At 48.0% G+C, this 22,943-nt stretch overlaps 1 protein-coding gene across 1 annotated transcript in view; it reads right to left on the minus strand.

Annotated features, from left to right (window-relative positions):
* Positions 1-6,708: 6,708 nt before the first annotated feature.
* Positions 6,709-22,943, minus strand: part of LOC120847516 — a 48,311-nt gene continuing 32,076 nt past the window's right edge. The window contains exon 5 of the mRNA XM_040219315.2: positions 6,709-6,845. Coding sequence (XP_040075249.2) covers positions 6,709-6,845 — 137 coding nt within the window. The remainder of the gene's footprint in view (positions 6,846-22,943) is intronic.

Here is a 22,943-nt window from a genome sequence, read left to right on the forward strand (position 1 = left end):
GGTGGCCTTCGCCAGCCGCTCGTTGACGCCAGCTGAAAGGAACTACAGCACATGCGAACAAGAGTGCTTGGCCATCGTCTTTGCACTCCGGCGTTTCGACATTTATGTCGACGGGACCACTTTCGTGATCGAAACAGATCACCAAAGCCTAATATGGCTCTCTCGACTTCGCGAACCCGCTGGTCGCTTGGCAAGATGGGCTTTGATGCTGCAAAAATACGACTACGTCGTGCGGTACCGGAAAGGCAGCACAAACGTGGTGGCGGACGCATTGTCACGAGCCCCCGTAGACTGCACACAGATTTCCGCAAAGACCCAGGCCTGACACTCACAGTGTCAGGCGAAGCCGTGACTCAGTCCAAAAGGGAGGCAGCAGATCTGACCACCCCGGACGAGACGATCGACCACCTAGACGCAGTGAGCGCCGTGGGAATCGGGTTCAGCAAAGAGCTTCTGAAAGCCCAGCAGAATGATCCGTTTTGTCGAAAGGTGATCGACGGACTCGCGGAAAAGTCGGACGCCGTGGAGGCGGGCGGTGCGACCGCCGTGCGCAACACTACTGGTATTGTAGTAGGCGCCGAGTGCCGGGACGTATCTGGTATTGGTGCGGGCACGGAGGATTCATATCTGCTGAGAAATGACGGGCTCTTGCTGAGGTACATACCCTCCGAGAACGACTCCGACGAGGCGTTCAAGGTAGTGGTACCCCGCAGTCTGAGAAACGCAGTTTTGCGCTACTATCACGACTCGCACTTGGCCGGACACGCGAGCGGCTCCAAGACTTACTCTAAGTTATGTCGCATCGCCACCTGGCCGGGCATGAAACGGGACGTTTTCCGTTATGCCCGCACCTGCCACTCTTGCCAAAGCTTCAAACCGAGAGGCGGCAAACCGCCGGGCCTAATGCAACCGATTTTGAGCCAGCAATCATGGTCTCTGGCAGCCTGCGACGTGGTCGGCCCCCTACCGAGGAGCCCTAAAGGACACCAGTATCTACTGGTTGTAACTGACCACTTCAGCAAATGGACGGAACTTTTTCCGCTCCGTAAGCTGACAGCCCGAGCGATCACGGAGAAGCTCATGGAGGTTTTCACCCCTTTTGGGTTCCCCGTAGCTCTTTTGACTGATCGAGCGAGCTACTTCGTCGGGAAGGTATTCGTGGACGCGTGCAAGGCCCTTGGCATAAAGCACAGAACAACCACGCCGTACCACCCGCAGTCGAACATCACGGAGCGATGTAACAGAAACATCAAACCAATGCTGGCCGCCTTCGCAGAAAGGCACCGTGACTGGGACGCATATATCCCCGAGATCGGGTTCGCACTTCGGACCACTCTCAACCGTTCGACGGGTTTCACCCCCGCTTTCCTCACATTCGGGAGAGAGCTTCCGAACCCCATGGACCGTGTCCTAGGGGGGAGCGCCGGGGTGGACAACGCGCAGCCGACGCAGACGGACCACGCGCGGCAGCTACAAACTCGGATGACGGAAGCCTTCTCAGAGGCGCGTCGCAATCTCGGGGTAGCGCGAGCGAAACAAAAAGCTCAGTACGACCGCTCGCATCGAGATCTCCGCTACAAAGTGGGCGATCTCGTCCTCAGACGCAACCATGTTCTGAGTGATGCCAGCAAAGGCTTCTCGGCCGCTTTGGCTCCGAAGTGGTGTGGCCCGTACCGAGTGCAGGAACTTCTCTCCCCACTCGTGTACAAGCTGACAAACTTGCAATCAAGAAAAGTCGGTGGGCCGGTACATGTGTGCGATCTGAAACCCTACTATGAGAGGGAAAACGGGGCCAACGAGCAAACTCAGCCCCCGCAAAAACATGCACCCGCAGCGCGAGATAACGCCGACGATGAACAACAGGCGTCTCGCTACAATCTGCGTAGACGGAGGAACTATTATCCGAAGTTTTCGTAGAGGCAGCCCCATTAAGTGGCGAAATGTCACATTAAGGGAAGTGCAAAGCACAATACACCTGCTGCCTTCGCGAACGCGCCAGACACCATTGTTTACTGGCAAGCAGTGACCTACATACGTCACCTCAGCGTTCGCTCCCGGATGAACCCGTAGGGGAATCCCCCAATATTAGCGGAAAACAAACAGCGCAAGGACAAGGACAGAGTGGAAGGCGGTAGACACACACAGCGCTGACTTACAACTGAGCTTTATTGGCACTGACAACATGTATAAATACACAATTTGCCCTGCCCAAAAGCCAAGAAAAGAAACACTTCTCTGTCCTTGTCCTTGCGCTGTTTGTTTTCCGCTAATATGAATGACCAACTAGCCCAATCGTCAACACTACTGAATCCCCCAAACACGGCTTCCGAGGGAAAGGGTACGCGTAACTGCCATTGGTCAGTTATTGCCACCTACGCTCACGTGTGCCACATGTCAACACAAGAGCGCGGTGCGAGCGTCGTCACAAGCGGTCGGAGACCAAGTGGACATTCTACCGCAGTACGTTCCGCACCTACGAAGAGGACCTCCAGGCTTTGCTTCGCGCCGTTCGTGAGCTGCTGTCTCCTGGCTGCGGCAGTTCAGCGGCGTCCAGGGACCACGGCTGCGCGTGACTCGTCAGGCGGCCCCGCTACCCCAGCCGGCCGCGAGCCAAACCAGCAGCCCGTCGTTTTCGTGGGCCGTCAAGATCGACATCAGGCCAGGGGCGGCCCGCTCATCATCTTCGGGACCCGCGCCGCGGTCGGAAAGCTCGCCGACCAGGGACCAGCTGTTCCCGTTCGTCCCGTGACAAGTCCAAGGGCCCCAGGGACCTGGCCGTCCGGAACGTGCTCGTCAACGAACACGGCTGCCGGGTCGCCAACCTCGGACTCTCCGGGAGCATTAAAGACCCCGAGACGGACGTCTACCAACAAAAGTTCAAGGGCGCCCTCCCAGTGCGGTGGATGGCTCCGGAGTGCGTGCAACTCCTGGTTTCCCCTTCAAGTCCAACGTCTGGGCGTTCGGCGGACTACTGCTGTGGGACATCGTCACTTTGGGCTCGACGCCCTACCCCGGCCTGGGCGCTCAGGAGGTGACCCGCTAGGTGCGCGACCGTCACAGGATGACGGAGCGGACCGACTGCCGCTGGGAGCTGTGCCGCTGGTGAGCGACCGCTGGACGAACTTTTGAAGCATGGACCTATGAGCCGGGCTGTTGTTTCCCGTGTAGTTGGAGCCGCCTTTTTCTTCTATTTTTTTATTATTTTAGTCTTGTTGTGTGTTTGTGTTGGTCCACCCGTTTGCGGGTGACTATTGGCTAAGGAGGGGGGAGTGTTGGGATTGTGATCCCTCAACATTCAGTCGCGTCAGCGTTTTGGCGCGCCGTGGCGGCCGCGCTGGCGTAGCGAGAGGTGGCGCTGCTTACCACTGTGAGTGGCTTCCTCCTCTCCCCCCTTGGGGCGATTTCCGTAACGAACCCCCGCACAAAGGAGATCGACGTGTCGCTCCTTGATTGGCCACTTCGCCCCCGCCGTTATCTTAAAACCAGCGGACAGCAGTATCTCCGCTCTCTTCTTCCTGGTATTCGGCGGCGGCGACAACGGGGAACCTTCCGGCGCACCGGTGAGCGTTTACCCCGTCCTTTGTACATTTGTGAACGACCGTTCGGCCGTGGGCGATCTCCACACCGACGGTGTTCACCAGCTTATAGCCGCTGTGTTGTTGTTATTTTGTTTCATTGTAAATAAACAGTTTATCACCGTTACCAACGTGACTGGTGTCTGTTTGCGCTCAACGAGCAGCATGCCACGCGAGTACGAACCCGCTTCGCGGTAGAGCGTCTCGCCGCGAACGTGGTACTCCCAAAGGCAGTGGCCCCAAGGAGAACCACAGTAGCCAGAATAACAACTGGTGACGTCACCGCGAGGCAAATCCCAGTCGTGACGTGACGGAGGGAAACCATAAGAGAGCGCCACCGAAACATCTCGGCGCTAATAATGTGTACACTAAGGCGAGAGAGAAGTTTGCAGCGGGCATTGGATGCCAGCAAACAATGATTCATGAAATCCCTATCTAGAGATCTGCGGCAGAAGATGTTCCCACTGGTCAGCATAGTAACAATGCCCCAGCATCTCCTTAACCCTAACGCCGTCGAAACACAAAAAAAAAAAAAAAGAAAACGCCGCCCGAAAGGTTTTTTTTTTCTTTTTTTAAGAGGCGGGAGAGGTATTTCTCCAGAAATGTAATGAAATACATTTCATCTTGATTGTATCGTGATACAAAGAAACATTCCAAATGTATTTCGATACAGGAATACAGAAATATTGGTAAAAAAATGTATTGCGATACAGACATACAGATACGAAATGTATTTCTGAAATACTATCGCCACACATTTGTATCACGATACTGCCCGACGCTGCAGGTCTCTAACTCATATTTTGGACGCTGCATTGTAACCTACCTATTACGTCATATTACATGTTTCAATTGCGAAAGTGGCTCCGCACGTTTCTTGCCGACCCGGTGAATAAGTAGGCGCGTGGCTGAAACAACTCAAACAGCCAATTACCGCCAGTTGTCTCGGGGAAACAATTGTTTACTGGTTAACAAAATGCAAAAATAAATCAACATGGAGCCAATAAATATCCAAAAATCACGAAAACATTGAAACCACCAAAGTACACGAAGTCGCTCTGAATTAGGCTCTCACAACACATGCGAGAGGATCTCAGGTTTGTCCCTCCATTTTAAAGGCGATTAAACATTATTTTGTAACTTTCCTCTCTTTGAGATAATAAGGAGAAATATATCGTGTTCACCCTGGGGGGTGTTGTACTCCCGGTGAAATGCTGCATACCCTTCCTTCAATAGTCAGCGCCTCTCTACTGCCATACGCAGCAGTATGCAAACATCCCGGAACTTTTATATTTAAACACCAAAACGTTTTGATTGGCATGACCACTACGCGGGATAAATACTATAGGGAAAAATATGATAAACTTTTATACCACAAAAATCTCTCCACAAAAAAAAAAAACACACGAAAAAAAAACACTGCGTGAAATAAGTTTTGTCGTGTTATCCGAACAACATATAAAGCGAGCTGACGAGAGGGGGTATCTGCGCCGTCGTCTGCTCTCTCTCCTCCTGACTACGTCACAAACGATGGTAATGATAGCTAGCAAAGCATTCCCTGTATTTCCCGCACGCCGCGAACTACACAGAACGATTTTCCAGCTCTTGAGCCCTTTATTGGTGCTCACTAAACCCATGTTGGCTGACGGTATCTGATAATGGGTGACGCGCATTTTACACCGGGGGACCTGTACTCGTGTACCAGGTGACCCGTATACGTGTACTGGAAACCGGTATAGACGCTTTGCAGCAGCTGTGCATGGACGCCGCCATAACTGACCTTCAGTTTTTGTTTCCTCTCATTTCGTTTACTTCACTTCATCATTACCATAGCAGGCCAGGTTATTGCCACATTAGATCCAACTGTGTCCTTTTCTAAAGCATCGGCCTTCGTAGAGGATCGTCAACTACCGTTTCAGTTGCTCGGCATCTCGGTAAGACAAGAGAAGGTCAGCAATGGCGGCTGTAATTTAGCGCGTGTGTAAAGCGTCTATAAGCATCTTTGTTGACTGTTTGTCAATACTGGTGGCCGTTAGGGGCCCGTATATACCGGTATAAAGACGTACACGCTTTCGTCTAAAGGATTATTATTAAGAAGTCAAAATAAACCAAAGCACGTGAAAGCACAATCAGAAAACGTGCTTCGTCTTAAAGGACACATGCAAAGGAAAAAGAAAAAAAACATGTTTTTTAAACAGCTTAGATGGAAAGAGAATATCATAAAACAATTTTGCAACGAAGGAAAAAGATTAGAGCTATATTTACGGCGCTATACGAATTTGTAGTTGGCGCCCGCGCGAGTCGCCGCTGGTCGCGAGGTAGGCCTTTGCGCCGCCGCGATGCGTCGCCTCCGCCGCAAAGTCACGCGGCCGCCGCACGCTGAGCATTGTACGACGCCGCTTCAACGCGTTTCTCCACTCCGCCGTCGCCGCCGCCGCACAAGTTCGTCCGCTTCGGGGCGCCGCCGACGTCGTCTGACTGGCGCACAGGTCTATCACGTCTACTTGCGCTTCTTCAGGAGTTTCCTTTGGGCTCTAAAAGTTACTTATTAATCATCGTTTTTTTGCTATACTTAAACAAAGATGAATAAGTTACTTTTAGAGGCCATAGGAAGCTTCCGAAAAGCGGAAGGCACCACGTGATCAAGAAAGACTAGTCACGTGGTAAATAAGGGCCACTCTTCCGCGGCGCCCGCGGGCGCCAACTACAAATTCGTACAGAGCCGTAAATACAGCTCTTAATTTTTTTTCTTATCGGTAAAATCGTTTCGTGACGTCCCTTTTTTCATCTAAGCTGTTTAAAAAATGATTTTTTACTTTGTATGTCCTTTAAACGTCTTTTATAAAAACGATTTGGTGGGATAGGATATATCCTAGGCGAATGGTGTTCCAGATTTCTAAAACTTTTTATGACAATTTGGGTATCACAGCTATGCAAGAACAACTGCAATAGGACTGCAAAACATATAAAGCAGTTGTAACGCAGCACTGTACAATTTCGTGGCTTCGAAAATTGGTGGTGTTCAAAGATGTGACTTGAGACAGAAAAAGAGCTTTCAGCAAAAAAAAAAACAAAAAACATCTCATATGATATGAACAATCAAGTTTGCGGGCCCCTCAGTGTTCATTTAATTTTACAACTCGCTCTTCGGGTAAGGGCAGTCATCAATCGTGTAGTTGAACACCGCACCTTTGCAGTGCTCTTCGAATTTTCTCAGGCATCTTATTGGAGGATCCATAAAGCCCTCTCTGTTCACCATCAGGTTACAGGCTGAAAAATAAAAGCACCTTTAAATATAACATCCAGCTGTTGTCCGTCAACGATTTGCACTTTATGCTTTGTTCAATACTGCGCTCAAACAAAACGTGAAAGCAATCTTTCGTTTGTATATCCAGGATTTCAACATACAGAACGACTGCAGCACGCTGGTGTATTAAAAAAGCCGCAATTGTCCAAATTAAAAAAAAATTGAGGTCATGTGCCCCTATCTTTCGCCAAAAAATAAACAAAATCGTTATTAACTTATTACCTTCAAAACAAATCATAAAACGTCCTTAAAAAGATACTATAGCTAAATTTCAAGCTCGCAAAACAAGGCTGCAGCAATCGGCGGGAAGCTGCAGAACCCAAAAACAACACTCATACAGTGATGTCTCTAACGGATAACCGTATTTTGGGAAAATGAATGGCGCGATTGCACAGAGTCGACGAGCCCCAACGAGACATTCCCTTCCCCCTTCTTTTCGTTTCCTCGAGATGATTAACCGAAGCCAGGAGGACAAAAGCGAGGCCGCTTCGCCTCATGTTCAAATGTTCCAAGAGGACTGTGACGTCATAGTCCTCGCTTGATTGAGCCCCTTTCCAAAACTAAGGCCATCCGTTTAAGTAATCGATGTATGAGTGTGGTTTCAGAATTTGTAGGGACCCGTACAACGCGCTTCGTCGGCCAAATTTTTTCAAATCGAATTTCCGGTTCAGCATCTTTTAATGGTAGTGCTGGGGAGATGTACTTCAAAACGTATAGCGGCATGCAGATACTGAGATACAGGCATTTTATGGACAAAACACGAATATTCAGGTACACTTGTTTTAACGCAATGGGATACCCCTGAAATACTTCTGAAATAACGGGAAAAAAGTAACTTGGGATACAAATATTGATACATACAAAGATACATTATTTCCCGAACGTGGCGCTTGCAGATAGTGCTCGCGTTCAGGCCACTGTTTACGTCATATTGGGATTTTGTTGCAGGACCCCGGCGCCAAAAATGTGGTTTTCAGTTTATTAAAAAACAAAATAATTTTCGACAACAAACGTAACGAAACGTTTCAGCCTAGCAGAGTGTCTATATAAAACGTTACGGTGTAAATACACTTCGCTAATCAGATACAAATGTATTTTTAAAATGTATCTCCGTACAGAAATACACTTATATGAAATTATTGATAACATACTGCGATATATTTGTTTCGCGCTTTTGTCCTGCCCTAATCTATTGCAACCGTTTAGTCGTTATTTATGTTTTGTTGTGTTATCCCGTGTGTAAAGCACTTGCATTTTATTCTCTGCTTCGTTATTCTTTGTTTAATAGAAAAAAACACCTTAAACATTTTAGCGTGATACGTCGATTGAATCGTAAAACCGTTTAATAATATACAGGCCAATAAGCATGGATATGACAAAAACAGGTATTCCGTGGTGCATGCCTTACATAAGTTCCCTTATAAACGACGCCTCTGTCATAGATGTTATCAGTACACGCTGGAACGAGGCAACTCACATCTGGAACGCAGAAATTTGAAGCAAAAAGGCTTTTTTTTATATATGTACTCTTTTTAGGGGTAAGTGTCGGCCTCATAAAATTTGCTTGAAGTGTGGTCACCAAAAGTGACCTCAACACACAAGCGGGGTCTAATTTCATGCAAGATCTATTATGGCGGCGGGCGAGGAACTGCTCCATCAGGTAATTTCAAGGAACAGCCCTAGGGGGCAGGCCGCTTGCTGGATAGTGGACACGACAAACATTTTGAAGGCCAGCCAGTCTATACTTATCACCACCCTTTAATATGAAGGTGTATGAATGGCGTTCCAAAGCAAGGGTTTAAATGATGCAATTACTAAACACTCGATGTTTCGACGGTATGAAGACGAATCTTACAATGGGCCAGCTGAACAAATCTACCACGCAGAAAAAAACTCCAGTCACACTACTGGACTAGTAACTGTTTAATGCTTCTGCTTTTCTTTTTGTTTTTGCGTGTGATTGATGATTTCTTCTTTATTTTTATCACGTAATTCGTGTTTCCTTTTGTTTTTCTTTAGGTCGGTTTTCTATTCTTTTTTTCTGGATTTTGGCAGTTGCGCATGCTTTTTCAGGGGTGAGGCTGGCGTATTTTTCTTTCTTTTACACTTCCCCGGACACCATAGCTCTCCCCAGGAACGCTTGCTTCTGGTGGTAGAGTGCAACTGAAGGGCACTAGCACATTTCTCCCCGTTGACCTTGACTGCAAGGATAAAGGGAAAATCGCATCGCTGGCAACTTTGCTATGTTGTCTCCTGACCAGCAGCGATTATGCCCTTGAGTGAGCCACCACCCCTGCTCGCGAACTGCTCCCCCCCCCCCCCCCCCCCCGCTTCCCCCCATTGAGCGCTGCATCATGCAGTACTTTTTAGAATGCCACCAGAGTAGAGCTCCCATGAGGTAAGACAACGATCCGGTGTCCAAATAAACTTCATGAGCAATGTACGATAATTTTGAATGCAATGTTTCATTTCAGTCGAGCACTTCTGTATAGCTAGGCTTCTATTCACACATACTAAGTGTGTGCGCGGTCTATGCTACGTGCCGATAGGACCAATCAAACGTCAAAAGCGCAATGTTACGGTATTCTTTATGGCTATCTTTGTGTTCTATGATCGCTTAATCATATAATATATAGAGACGATCCAGTAACTTGCGCGTAAAGTATTGTGCACGTGATTGTATCTAATTATGCATTTGACTGCGCTCGTACGTATCATGAAAACAAAGCACAGATATAAAATATTAACATTTCCCTATAGCTACCGGAACTAACACGTAATTATAAAACGTTGTAGCAAAAGTCTTGTAACTAATTTGCGCCACAAATTATTTACCGGAAATGAAACGTTCCTGTTACACAGAAAAAAAAAACAAGAAGCAGAGATGAATAGAAATAAACCGTTATCGTAAGGGGTGGTCGTTCAGTAACATATAATATTTCATCACTAGCAAAAACATTCATTGTTAGGCTAACTTTCAATTTTCCAATTTTGTGAATAGAGCACTTTTAACTTTGCGTTCCAAAGCCACATCGTTGGAAGCCCTGCGCGGGCCGAACACCACACTACCTTTAGATAACTAAACACGCCAGCCACCTTCAGGATAAAAAAAAATGTGGGCCACCAATCTCTCGGAGCACGAGAAATTGAAAGAGGACCAAGACTAAGGCGAGGAACATTTCATTTCATTTCATTTCATTTATTTGGCTCAGGAGAGTCGGGAGTACAGCAGAAAGGCCGAAGGCCCATACCAGTTGGTCTGCAAACACCCAAACTAAAGGGGGGGGGGGGGGAGGGGGGGGGGAGGGGAAAGCAAAAGCAACAAAATACTTTTGACAAATACAAGTTCAAAGAAAAAAAAAAAAAAAAAACTAGATACTTGCACAAAGGCTATGTGAGCGAATGACGGAGATGGCTAGTTACTCTATGGCAGAAGTCCTTCACTTCGTCTCGTGCCGTGGGTGGGCACAGGGTGAAGCTAGGTGGCAATGATCGCCAGTGCGTCACAGTCCTCACAACAAAAGACTGGCGATGCCTCTCAGTTCTGGCTAAGATAGGCTGCAATGAACCGGTCCGATTTTTCCTTAAAGGCAGCACAACGCCAGACTGGCTTGAGTTCAGAATCAAAAGGTTGGTCAGCAGTCGTAGGGAGGCCACCTCTCGCCGTAAGGCAAGCGGGTTCCACCCAACAGCTTGCAGTAAATCGCCCGTTCGCATTTCCCGGTAACGTGCTATGCGTGTGTCGTGCCGCCTAACCAAGGTGGCGTACGCGGCCCGACGCTGGACGCTCTCCAGTGCCGCTACAAGGTGTTCCTGGTGGGGGCTCTATATGGGGCAGCAATACTCAAGTTGAGGAAGCACAAGTGCAGTGAAGAGATGTCTTAAGGTCTCGGGTCCAGCCCCCTTGGTTACACGGAGACAAAATCCGAGCTGCCGACGCGCCCTCGAAAGTACCTCTCCAACGTGAGCGGAGAAACGTAGCTGGGCGTCCAGGGTGACACCCAACAGCTTTGCGCTTGATGTCCACCTGAGGGCAACACCATCAAGGCAAAGACTAGGAGGGGCCAGGGGTTGCCGGGCGCAGGATATCACCATAGCCGAGCACTTGGCAACATTTAGAGGGAGCCTGTTCTTAGTGGACCAAGCAGACGCTGCATCAAGGTCATGTTGGAGCTGCTGTTGGTGAGCAAGGCTAGAGATCGCGTGCAGAAGAGTGACATCATCTGCATAAAGCAGGGGCTTGCAGTACAGGGATGTAACAATGTCATTGATGTAGACGTTGAAAAGTGTGGGTCCAAGCACACTGCCCTGAGGAACACCGGACAAGACCCCAACTGTATCAGACACTGCACCACGGAACACAACGCGCTGAGTTCGCTCACATAGAAAGTCTGTGAACCAGTTGAGGAGTTCGCCACATACGCCAAAAGCACGGAGCTTGCATATGAGGATCTTATGGTCTACTCTGTCGAATGCCTGCCGGAAGTCCAACTGAACAAGCGCAGAGGGGGTACGGCCATCCAGGTACTCACTGGCAGTGTTGGCGAGAACAGCCAAGGCCGACTCGCAGCTCCGACCGGGCCGAAAACCATGTTCACACACAGTGAGTAGATTATGCTGTTCGAAGTGAGCAAGCAGCTTTCTGTTTATTACACGCTCCATGGTCCTGCAAACTACGGAAGTCGTGGAGATGGGGCGGCATGATGAGGCAGTGTCAGCCGGCGCCTTGCCACCTTTGTGCACAGGCGTTACCACGGCATGTTTCCACTGCCGTGGCAACTTTCCCGCCGAGAGGAAGTTGCCAAAAAGCTGAGTAAGGACTGGGCATAATCTGGTGGAGCAGGCTCGTAGGAATGCAGGGTGAACGCCATCAGGTCCTGCACTTTGGGAAGCGTTGAGGCAGCGCAGCGCTTCTTTAGTGTCGTCCTCTGGGATCACTGGTCTGGTAGGTACATTACAGTCAGATGATTGGGCACTGGGAGTGCCGAGAGCTAGAGGCACATCTAGGACAGCGTCGGAAGCCCATACCGAGGAAAAATGGTCACTGAACAGCTCAGCAATAGTTTTAGGGTCACTGAGAACCGAGCCGTCCCTTTCGAACTCTGGGACAAAGGAGGACCTGCGCTGGCTCTTGACGTATGCCCAGAAAAGCTTGGGAGAGCGCGCAGCTTTCTCGGCGACCACGCACAGGTACTCCTTGTGGGCCGTATACACCAACTTTTTCAGGTCTCGTTGTGCTCTTCGTGCTGCAGCAAGGACGTCTGGACGATTTGTCTTCTTGGCTTTTCTGAAGAGTTTCCTCTTTTTTGGGAGAGGCGTATAATATCATTGGAGATCCAGGGGGTCCTCCGACGGCCGGACAGATGCTTGGAAGGCACACAATCTGCCTCAATGGCGCTCATGATGTCCAGCCACATGTCGTAAGCTTCATCTACAGATGGAGTGTCGAGGACCAGACTCCAGGGTGCGAGATGTAGGAGGCTGTTCAGGTGCGGTAGGTCCATCCTGGAGAGGTTCCGTACCATTTTAGAATAATGGCCAGACTTCGGCAGCGTCAAGAGGCTCGAAAAGCGAATTGCGTTATGGTCGGACCTAGACAGGCTCGGTTGTATGGAACAGTCAGTTATGAAGGGAAGGTTGCTCACAAACACGAGATCTAAGAAGGAAGCTTTGCCTGTGATCGACATGTATGAGGGTTCACCGCACACCTGAACAAAACCAGACGTTTCCATAACATCAAGGAGAGCATCTTCGTGCGGGTTGAGCAGGACAGGTGCAGAGAGGTCAGACCAGTCTATGTGAGCGTTAAAATCTCCAAAAGCGCAGAAACAGGAGTAGGCCGAAACGTCAACATGTGCCAGAGATTGCCCCAAGAGATCGTAGGAGGCAGCTCGCGTGCTAGGTGGACAGTACACACAGCAAAGCAACATCTTGCCCTTCCGATGTGTAACTTCGACAAAGACTGCCTCAAGGTCCTCTGACTCTAGGTCGCGCCTCCGACGGCAGGGCAGTCGATGGGGCACCATGATCAATACACCACCCCCATAAGACGCACGGTCCCTCCTATAGACGACGCGCCTGGCGGTATCAATGAGCTGACCGTCGTGGACAGACGGGTCGAGCCACGTTTCGCAAAGACCAAAGACCGTGTCTGGATCCGCCTCGACCAAGGCTTGGAAATCAAGTGTTTTGTTTTTCACTGAACGGACGTTTGAAAACCACACTGCGATGCGGGAGCTCCCAGGTGAAGGGCCGACCGGAGCCGGCGACAAGGCGGGCTGCTGGGGAGCGGTGTCCGCGGGCTGGCTGCTCGGAGCCGGAGCGGAAAGATCGTCATCCAGGGGTGGGAGTGCACAGACTCCGAAGTACCACTCGGTGGATGAAGAGGAGAGTCTCCTGTAGGCTTTAAGTGACAGCAGCTCACACTTGCGATGGTGCCAGGAGTCGCATCCGTCGCACTGCAGCGCAGCCACATTCTCGAAGACCGGTCGGTCACAGCGGGGGTAAGTAGGCCGCGGCCCAGGATTGGGAGGAACGTCTCCGGCGAGGAGGAGGAGCAAGGTGACGGGCGCTTGCTGGAGCGAGCGGGCCGAACGGGCTTCGAGGGCAGCCGTTTTTCTAATCCCAGTAGGCTTAGCCCATCCCACGGCAAAACCGGCGTCACGGGGGCAGGCGACCGCGATGTGCAGCCCAAGTGGTACAGGCAGGCGGGCGAGACGTTCATCGATGCTCGAGATAGCAGGGCATTGCCGGCGAAGGCTTGCAAGTACGAAAAGATAAAACAAAGTACGGAGACACGCAATCTCGGACGCCATGTTTGAGGTACATCAAATTCGGAACTATGGCGGACTCGAAGGGTAAGAGCAGTCTCGCGACTCATGCTACCGAACGCCACGCAAACTAAGTAGGGGAAGCAGAACCAACTCCGCCTCTCAGTACTATTCTCCATTTCGCGCTAAGTGGGACCGCAGCCGATGCTAGGACTCGATGGAGCCAATCAGGCAGCGGCAAAAGTACATCATCACGGTGCTAGTCGTCTTAGTGCGTTGTTATAACCAATTAAAGCCAATCACGCCTTGTAATAGCTCCGCGATCTTGCACATGTTTGTGCGTGATTCGTTTAGCCGCTGATAGCAAACCAACTAAATCAACGAACGCCATGACACTGCACTTTTGGCGCTCCATGATTGGCTCCTTTAGATCGAAGTGTCGTCGCAGGCCGGGGTTGAAGTGCAAAGCAGTATAGAAGAGTTAACGACGCTTTTTTCGCCCAGTGCGCGAGAGGGCGAAAATGAGTGAGTGAGGGTACAAGGCTGAGAGGAACTCTGACGGGCGTGTCCTTAAAGACCGACGTGCACTTCGCGCTTGCTACTTTGGCCCGCCTCCTTCTTTCCTATATCGTCTACACTTTTTACCTTGCCCCAACTGTGCTCCCCTCGCAGCTTAGGAAAGGAGGAGCGCTAAAAAAAATTATCTCCCCTAAAAAAAAAAAAAAAAAACGAGGTAGTACGTTGGCCTTTAAACTCTACTCGACTTAAGTCCAACTCCACGCAGTCGAGCGGAGAACAAATGCACACCTCAACTCATGAACTATTTAGCTTTAAAGGCGGTTCCCGGCAAGCCCTCCACAGACTAATTCGTCGAGATTCCGTACTCCAATCAACCGCTCCCGTGGATGTCTAAGACGGGTTTATACCACATGTTTTGTCTGAAACGTAGTTATGGCAAAAAATATGAATACATATATGGTCGTTATCTTTAAAAATATTGAAAACCCAATTTAAACTGAATGCACCAATTCAGTGCTTGAAAAGCACTGAAATGGTGGATTTGAAGAGTTTTTGTGGCCAGCTTCAATTTATATATATATATTTTTTTTTACGTAAACAAGCAGAAGGGTTTGCCAGTCTGTCTAGAGTTGGCAGAAAGACTTTCGAATTCGAGTACGTTTTGAACCTTTTTGTGTCCTGGTATCTTTGAAGTGTTTTCTACATTCAGCTATTCTAACCGTATACATTGCTAACTGGCCCAGTTTTATCGTTAGCATCCTTTGAAATGCTGCTGCAACATGAAAAATGTTGAACATGATTGTAAACCTGAGACTAAGGCAGAAAAGAGAACACAACAGAAGGTAGTAAAAGCACTCTGCACTCTGACTATTTTTATGAAAAATGTGGGTGTCCACAACAGCCTACGCCCGATGAGGCCCGCCTCGACCGCCGCGAACGAGATGATTCAGCGGACGATACGGAGGAATCGTCCGCTGAATCATCATACGGAGCGAGAAGATACGAATGATTTCCTGTCTCAAAGTTGGATTATCCGGAGGCAGTGCTTTGTGCTTTCACCGGTCCATCACCAACAAACAACCCTTGAGCTCGCCGCCCAAGCTATGCCTCGTGACATCTTCTATTCACCTGGCCTCCGCGTGCTTATGTCCGGCCCGCTCTTGACCACGGTCCTCACTCGTCCGCCCCTTCAAATGTGAGACTGCGAGGGCTCTAGAACCCGGATTCTTCTGAGCCTTCAAAGAAATTGCCCTGGCCGAACAGGGCCGCGTCCTCGACGGCCACTGGAACAGCGACTGGCGTGGAATTAATTCTTTCTGGGCGAAGACGGCTTGTTGCTTCGCTACATTCCTACAATCGACGAACAGGAGAGTAATACACTCCCTTCAGGTCTCTGTCTCGCTACTAAAGAGGTTTATGGCCAGAGACTCCGCTCTGGCTGGTGGTAGTAATGACAGCAAGACTTTCTAAAAGTCATGTCGCGCTGCTACCGGGTCGTGGATAAAACGGGACGTACTCAGGTACACTCTTGGATGCCCGAATTGCCAGAAAGAAAATTCAAAAGGCGAGAAGTGTTTGGGTTTGATGTTAATTGTGTTAACTGAAATTGCCAAAATTTTCCCCAACGCCCGTTGAAAAACCCTATCTGCTTTCTGTTCCTCAACAAGCTTTTCTGTGCTTCCCACTTTCCCTCAAGTAACGAGAATCTGCTCTCCTGTGTAGCGTCCTTAAACTGCTACGATACCCATCTGGGAATCCGCGGTCTTTCCTGTCCACACGCAGCCGGGCTCCATGGTGTCCCCGGCTGGCGGAGGGGGCTGTATACGCATCGAGGTCCTGTAGAAAATAGTGAACCTACATTCCATCAGAGAATGTCGACTATGTTTACGTCGGGACGTTGAACCCCGGTCGGGGAAAGACGTAGCCCTAGCATTCCCAACATCCGCAACAGCGTCTCGAACGTAGCCGTTGAGCTATGATCGCTGGACGCCGGGACATCCGTGCTCCAGGCATGGCAACCAATTCAAAGAATAGCTCTGCGGGCGACATACGAAGCATGAATTTTATGGTAACTTGTGGTCGTATCAACGAGTGATGTTAAGAAAACGTAGTCGAACGCTAGTGAGTGCATAGGCTTTGTATATTTTTCGGGGCTTCTTGTTTACATGAAGCAATAAAAATGAAAGAAGGTGGAACACGATAGCTAAATATAAACCCTCGCTCGTCCCCAAACCGTGCAAGCTTGTTTGCGTGGCTTACTCGGTAGCGTGTCTGGCTCGCAACCAGACACGCTACCAAGTAGCGTGTCTGGTTGCGTGGGTTCGATCGCGCTCCGCTTAAAATGCTTCGTTCTTTTATTTGAAGGCAAATAAATTACTGATCGACCAATCATAATTTTCTCGTCCTGCCGTCGTCGAAGGTGGCTTTTCTGAGGAACGAGCTCCTTAACGCTACCAGTTTAGAACACAGGAGAGCAATTTTGATGTGTTCATTAGCAGCAGCTATTCAGCGGACATGCACAAGGGTTTCAGCCCACAGTTGAAAATGAAAGCCGTTTACAACTCCCTGTAACGCCGGATTAGAGCGCAACTCTTTAGGAGGACGAGGGGAAGGGTGCTGAGGGGAAGGAATATCCCTCCTCGCTCCTCCTCACCTCCTCATCCTGTCTGCTTCTCCTCCCTTCGAGCGGCGTCGTAGTCGTCTCATGAGAGCCACGTGACCTCACGGGGGTCACGTGACGATGACGATGACGTCATCGGTGACGTCCCTGATGACGTCACCAGTGACGATGCCGATGGGGATGCCGATGACGTCATTAGTGACGTCACTCCTGATGTCATCAGGGACGATGACGATGACGATGCGGATGCCGATGACGTCATCAGTGACAATGACGATGCCGATGACGTCACTGATGACGTCATCAGTGACGTCACGCGTCCCATAATGCACCCCCGGGTACGCCGACGGCGACGCCGACGCCGCTCAAGCCGGAAACGGGCGCCTAAGAGCTCCGCTGTAAAAAATACCGAAATGACAATTCAAGCCCACACTGAAATTAGCATGTTGAACACATGGTTTATACTGACACTATCACAATCATTAACTCCTCGGTACCAGATGCCTGTGGTTTCACACCAAAATGTCTAACTAATACGCGTATTTCTGCTGGCGTAGAGACGTCAAGAGGCACCAGTACTTGTCATGAGTGTCACGGCTGCATTTGGGATGATGCCCACGATAAAAAAAAAAAAAAAAAAAAAAAACTGGGCTACTTAGGAAACTCCGGTAAAAAGAACTCACTGCAAAGCACATCTTCTAAGAGACAAGTCTGCAACAAATGCCCGATGCCTCGTTAATTTCAGGCAAGAAAAAAATGGCCACTATTCTTTTTCTCACATCGTTACCGGACAAGAAAGAGCTTATGATCTTTTTAAGATAAAATGACTAAATATTTTACGCTGGCTAAAGCAAAACTCGAAGTCTACCAATTGAATGCCTGTAAAGCAGATTCGTTTCAAGGTGACCGAAATATAGGTGCATCTTTTGCACAAAAATTATGTTTTAAACGAAACATGCAGGTATAATCTCGTTTGTAGAAATCCCCGGCAAAGCTGCAGAGGAGTACGAAATTTCGAGGAACTCATTCGTGGAAGAATCGCCGAGACGTATGTAAATGCAAATTCCTCTTGAATGAATGTGGATAATTTTTTCTCCACTCCATGGAGTGGAGTTGGAGTTGGAGTTGAGTAGCGTCTTAGAATACGGCCGTAAATATGTACAGTGACTTGAGTCAATCAAAATTACGTCATACACAAGCAAGATGCTGCTTGACGCAGAGGAGTGCGTAGTTGTGGCTCTGCTGTCTTCTCTAAAAAGATACCATGGTAATAATAAGTGACGCGGTGCTGCCCACGGATCTGACATGAGCGCTACCCCAAGTGCACAGATTTGGACATTCATTGGCCAATTCCTTGAAATGGTCCTCTGGCCAATAGCCAGACAGTGACCGGCCATTGGCTGATGATTTGCCTTTCTCTGGCCATTGGCCAATGACCATTGGCCATCAGTCATCGGCCAAGCATTGGCCGATGAATGGCCACCGTCTGGCCACTGGTCAAAGGACCATTTCCAACCATTGATCCATGATATGACAAATCAGTGCTGCTTGGAACGTCAGCGTTCGGACTTGTCTTCAGACAGTGAGGACACAAGTTTCAGCAGAGCGCCGACGCAGCACTCCTGTTCAATATTTGGCCGCAGATTTGGCCTCCTATAGGTGACGCTGATATTTCAGCACTGCGTCCTTGGTACTCTGGAGGTGCAGGCGTTGGACCGCTCTCGGACGCCAGCAGCAGCAAGCGATTGCCGCACGTCCCCTATAGCCAATGCTACCAAATTCATATACTTTATTAGACAAATACTGGATACTTTTATAGCTCTCGAGACACGGAACTTATAGAGATGCCAAGCCAAGGGAAGGCGGTCGCTTCAATGACTAAAGCCTAGCGGGTAAGCAGGCCTTTCTGTTCGGGCGGAGTGTTCGGCATTGTTTATTTATTTATTTATTTATTTATTTATTTATTGTACCCTCAGGGCCCGAAGGCATTACAGAGGGGGAGAGCGTAGGCAGGGAAAATATAACAATTCAGCAATACTAAAACAAATAAAAAGTGAACAAACAGGTCAGAAATCAGCGCAAAAATGGTTATTTATGGCACTTCGAAAAAGATTAGAGTCTGTTATGGCAGCAATTAAACCGGGAAGGTGGTTCCATTCTTGAGCTGTGCGTGGTAGAAAAGATGAATGAAATGTGTTGGTTAATGAGCTTGGGACTCCAACTTTGTGCTGGTGATCTACACGAGGCGAGATGTAATAGGGGGGAGTTATGAAATGGTCGCGTAATAGGGGATTATGAAAATAAATTTTATGAAAAAGGCATAAGCGTGAAATTTTACGGCGAAGTGAAAGAGATGGTAAAGATAAATTATTCTTCATTGACGAGACACTGGCGGTGCGGTGATAGTTCGATAGAATGAAACGAGCTGATCTATTTTGAATGGATTCTAAAGCAGTGATGAGGGTAATATGATCGGGATCCCAGATGGATGCTGCATACTCAAGCTTAGGTCTTATTAATGTTTTATAGAGGACCAATTTAAGTGAAACAGGTGCTAAAGAAAAATTCCGTTTTAAATAACCCAGCATGCAGTTAGTACGATTAGTGACATATTCTATATGGGGTTTCCATGAAAGGTTAGAAGTTAAGTTAACACCAAGATACTTGTATGACGACACTTGTTCCAAGGAGTTGCCATCAAGGTAGTAAGAAGGGCTCTCACTAAACTGACGGGTTACTCTCATGTGTTTACATTTACTAGTGTTTAGTTTCATTAGCCACAACTCACACCAACGAGACACAGAGTTAATATCAGACTGAAGTGTGAGCGTGTCTTGGTTACTTCGGATTTCACGGTATATTACGCAATCATCGGCATAGAGACAGACGGATGATGACATATTAACTGGTAGGTCGTTAATATAAATTAAGAATAGTAAGGGGCCTAATGACCTTCCGTATTTAACATCGCCGGGAATTATTAATTTTGAGTATCCAATGCCTTTCCTGAATAGAAAAAGCTCCAAAGTCTTCAGGTTATTGTTGCGTACACTAGCATCATCTCTTCGTTAAGTTTCTGATTTTAAAATTTGTCACTACCAGACCGTTTGCACTTCTGCAGGGTGTAGAGACTTCACCACTAGTAAAGTATTTCCCGGAGCGTCCAACGCTCAAGGGTGGTACCGCAATACAGGAAACAGTGCCATGTACCATCCGCACACAGTAAGGGATTTGCTACAATAAATTCATTCTTTCAGCCTATTAAATTTTAGTAATATTACATTTTTATCATGACACAACGTGCTGTGGCATGAAATTGCCTGCATATATTGAACTTTGTGAGAAGGCTGTTGAAAAATGTGCTACACTAAAGTTATTCGAAAACACTTTCTTAGAGGTGTTTGCCCTTTAAAAACAATTTAGCAAAGGCTATTTCAGTAACTAGATCGAATAATATTTGCTTATACCAAATTATTTTGGATAAATTTATTGCTGTTAGATATATTATGCTTTGCGTAAAATACTGACGTAAACATAGCTAAATTCTGGTAACCTCCTTAATTGAGGAGATCACCTGATAATAACTCTATTTGGTTGACGAGTTTGTTAAGTGATAGAGCAGTAAGCAGGGTTGTGATTCGTTGATATGCCATTTGCTCTGTTTATAGGGAGTATCCAGGTGACATCACGAATCGCTTGGTGCGACGTGCACGCCATTTTATTAAACTGCATTCGGCTGTGCTACATTCTACAGGTTTGTATCAAAAAAAAAAATAAAACAAGGGTTCTGGGCTTGCATAAACAAGCTAAGTACTGCTGAAAGCTGAAATGCCACGAAAACGTAGTGCCAGCGGTGGTGACTGAATTCGGAGTATTTAGAGCATGGCATTACTTGAAACAAATAGAAAATACAAACTAGTTATATGAGCCAAAGTCTTCCTCAACCTAGTATTTCTCTAAAGGACATACAACATTGTCGCCGAATGTATCATTTATTGTAATGATAAAAAAAATCTCACCAAAAGAAAAGAACTGTACATTCTTTCTTGCTAAAAAGATCGTTTCCTTACTTTAGTAACTGCTTCGTGAATGCTACATGCGTCCACCATTTCAGATCTTGCTTTGATAAACATTGGCTCTGGGTGTTCTCCGGCTCAAGTACAAATTGGATTTTTTTTGTGTGTTTTGATTCAGGTAACGTCATGTTCTCAAACTTTTCCATTTTCTCCCCACAGTAGCGTCGCACTCTAACGGAGTTCCAGCTTTCTGTGATGCGCAATTTATTCATTCGACCAAAAACCAGGCTGTATTTATTAGATCAAGTCTGATGCTTTAAAGTGAACGCCAGTGCGGGTGCATACAGACTTTCTAGGCTTTTTGCGTCTTTGCCGCGAATGTACGTTTTCGAATGAGCGTGAAGTGGGCATCATGATCTTACTTTAAGGGCCCATGAAACGACTTTTCTACTTCTGCTAAATTCTACTCAGATTCCATTTCTAACGTTCATAAACCAAACAAATTTGCCTTACTCTTTCTTTCTAAGCAATGGATGTAGACAAAAAAAAAATCAAGAAGTATGAACATCGCTCATCCCCTCAACTCGGAGCAAGAACCTGAAGTATAAACAAACTAGCTCAACTTAAGCCTGTTACCGTTGCTTGGCTTTTCGCTCAGGAAAATCGCGAATATGGGGTGCACTCTAATGAAAACACGGTCGTGGTTTTTTATCGATCTTTATCCAAAAAAATCACGGTCGTGGTTTTTTATCGATCTATCGATTTATCGATCACGCCGCCAAACTTGCATTAATCGAAGAACTTCCTTTTTGTGAGCGCCTTTTCTGCTTGAGTTTGCTGGAAACACAGTTACTTCGATCCGAGGCAGTCGATGATAGCGTTGTTGACATCAACAAGTACGCGACTCAGAGAGTACTGGTAAACACCAACGTTTTCGTCACTCCCGACGGTTCCCTGCAAGCCGCCGGCAGTGTAGAAGCGTAGAGCTTCGAGGACTTGTTGTTCGACCGTCAGCACACGGGGCCCTTCGCGACACCGCTGGAGCTTTCCGCGAAGCTGGTCGCACAGCCAGCGAGTCAGCCGGTATTTACCCAGAAGCCTCGCATCGCTCGTCTCGAAATAATCGCGGTGGTCTTTAAGAACTCGATCCGCTGGCGAACCCAACAGTAGAGATGCATATATTATGGTCGCCATCTTTTACGATGCAGAACGATCTCCGGCTTTGTCTCGACCGCTCAGTAAACTGCCTCGTCAAGGTGCACCGGACGACATTTTGACGTCCCAGCCAGCTGCATCATTTTACGAGCATAACTCGAACTGCATAGGAAAAAACTACATTTCAACGTCATGTCACGTCACCCGAGAGAATAGCCAATCAGTGCCCGGTGCAGTTTTCTACATCATTTAGTTCGCGTTCCAGCATAGATAGACTGCTGAAAACAAGTGAGGTGGGCAAGAATTGCTGCCAACTTGATGTGTGGGACGGCTGTAAGGGTCCTCGGCACCAGCATAGCGAGACCGCTTGGGCCGGGACGAGGCGAGTGACCCTGCCGGTGAGTGCGCTCACATTGTTCGAAAAGTATTGTAATGCATAGGGAAATATAGAACGGCATCCAGAGAAAGAAACTAGCAGAAGGTAAGTGAGAAGGCGAAGTGGTGAAATTTATACATAAATTAACCTGGGACAGGGAAGGAATAGAAAGACGCATTACCGGAAGTGACAGCACACAGCGTCTTGGGGCACACCTTAGAGTTTATTGAAGACAGGACCCTTTTTTAGGGACAGGGTGCCTCAGTCAAAGCCGGATAATTCTTTACAAGATCACATCTACAGCGCTTTTACATGGAAACAATGAAAGCCCTTTCTCATAAGAAGCAGGCCCGGAAACCAGCAAGAGACCTTGATCCCACGCTAGTATCCCTCGCACTTTTCTCGTCGCAACACAGCATGCACAAAAAACAAAATATTTATTCATTTATTTATCAATACGGTTTCCCCTAATCAGGTCGGCTACAGGACCAGAAGAAAAATGCGCGATTACAAGTTGTAACAATAGACTTCGTGCACTTTATGAGAATATTCAAGCGTAAAATGATCCGCATACACTGAAAGCTAAAGTTCCATACGCGTTAAAC

This window comes from Ixodes scapularis, unplaced genomic scaffold (assembly GCF_016920785.2).
Source record: "Ixodes scapularis isolate PalLabHiFi unplaced genomic scaffold, ASM1692078v2 PGA_scaffold12__126_contigs__length_90152505, whole genome shotgun sequence".
NCBI lineage: Eukaryota > Metazoa > Arthropoda > Arachnida > Ixodida > Ixodidae > Ixodes > Ixodes scapularis.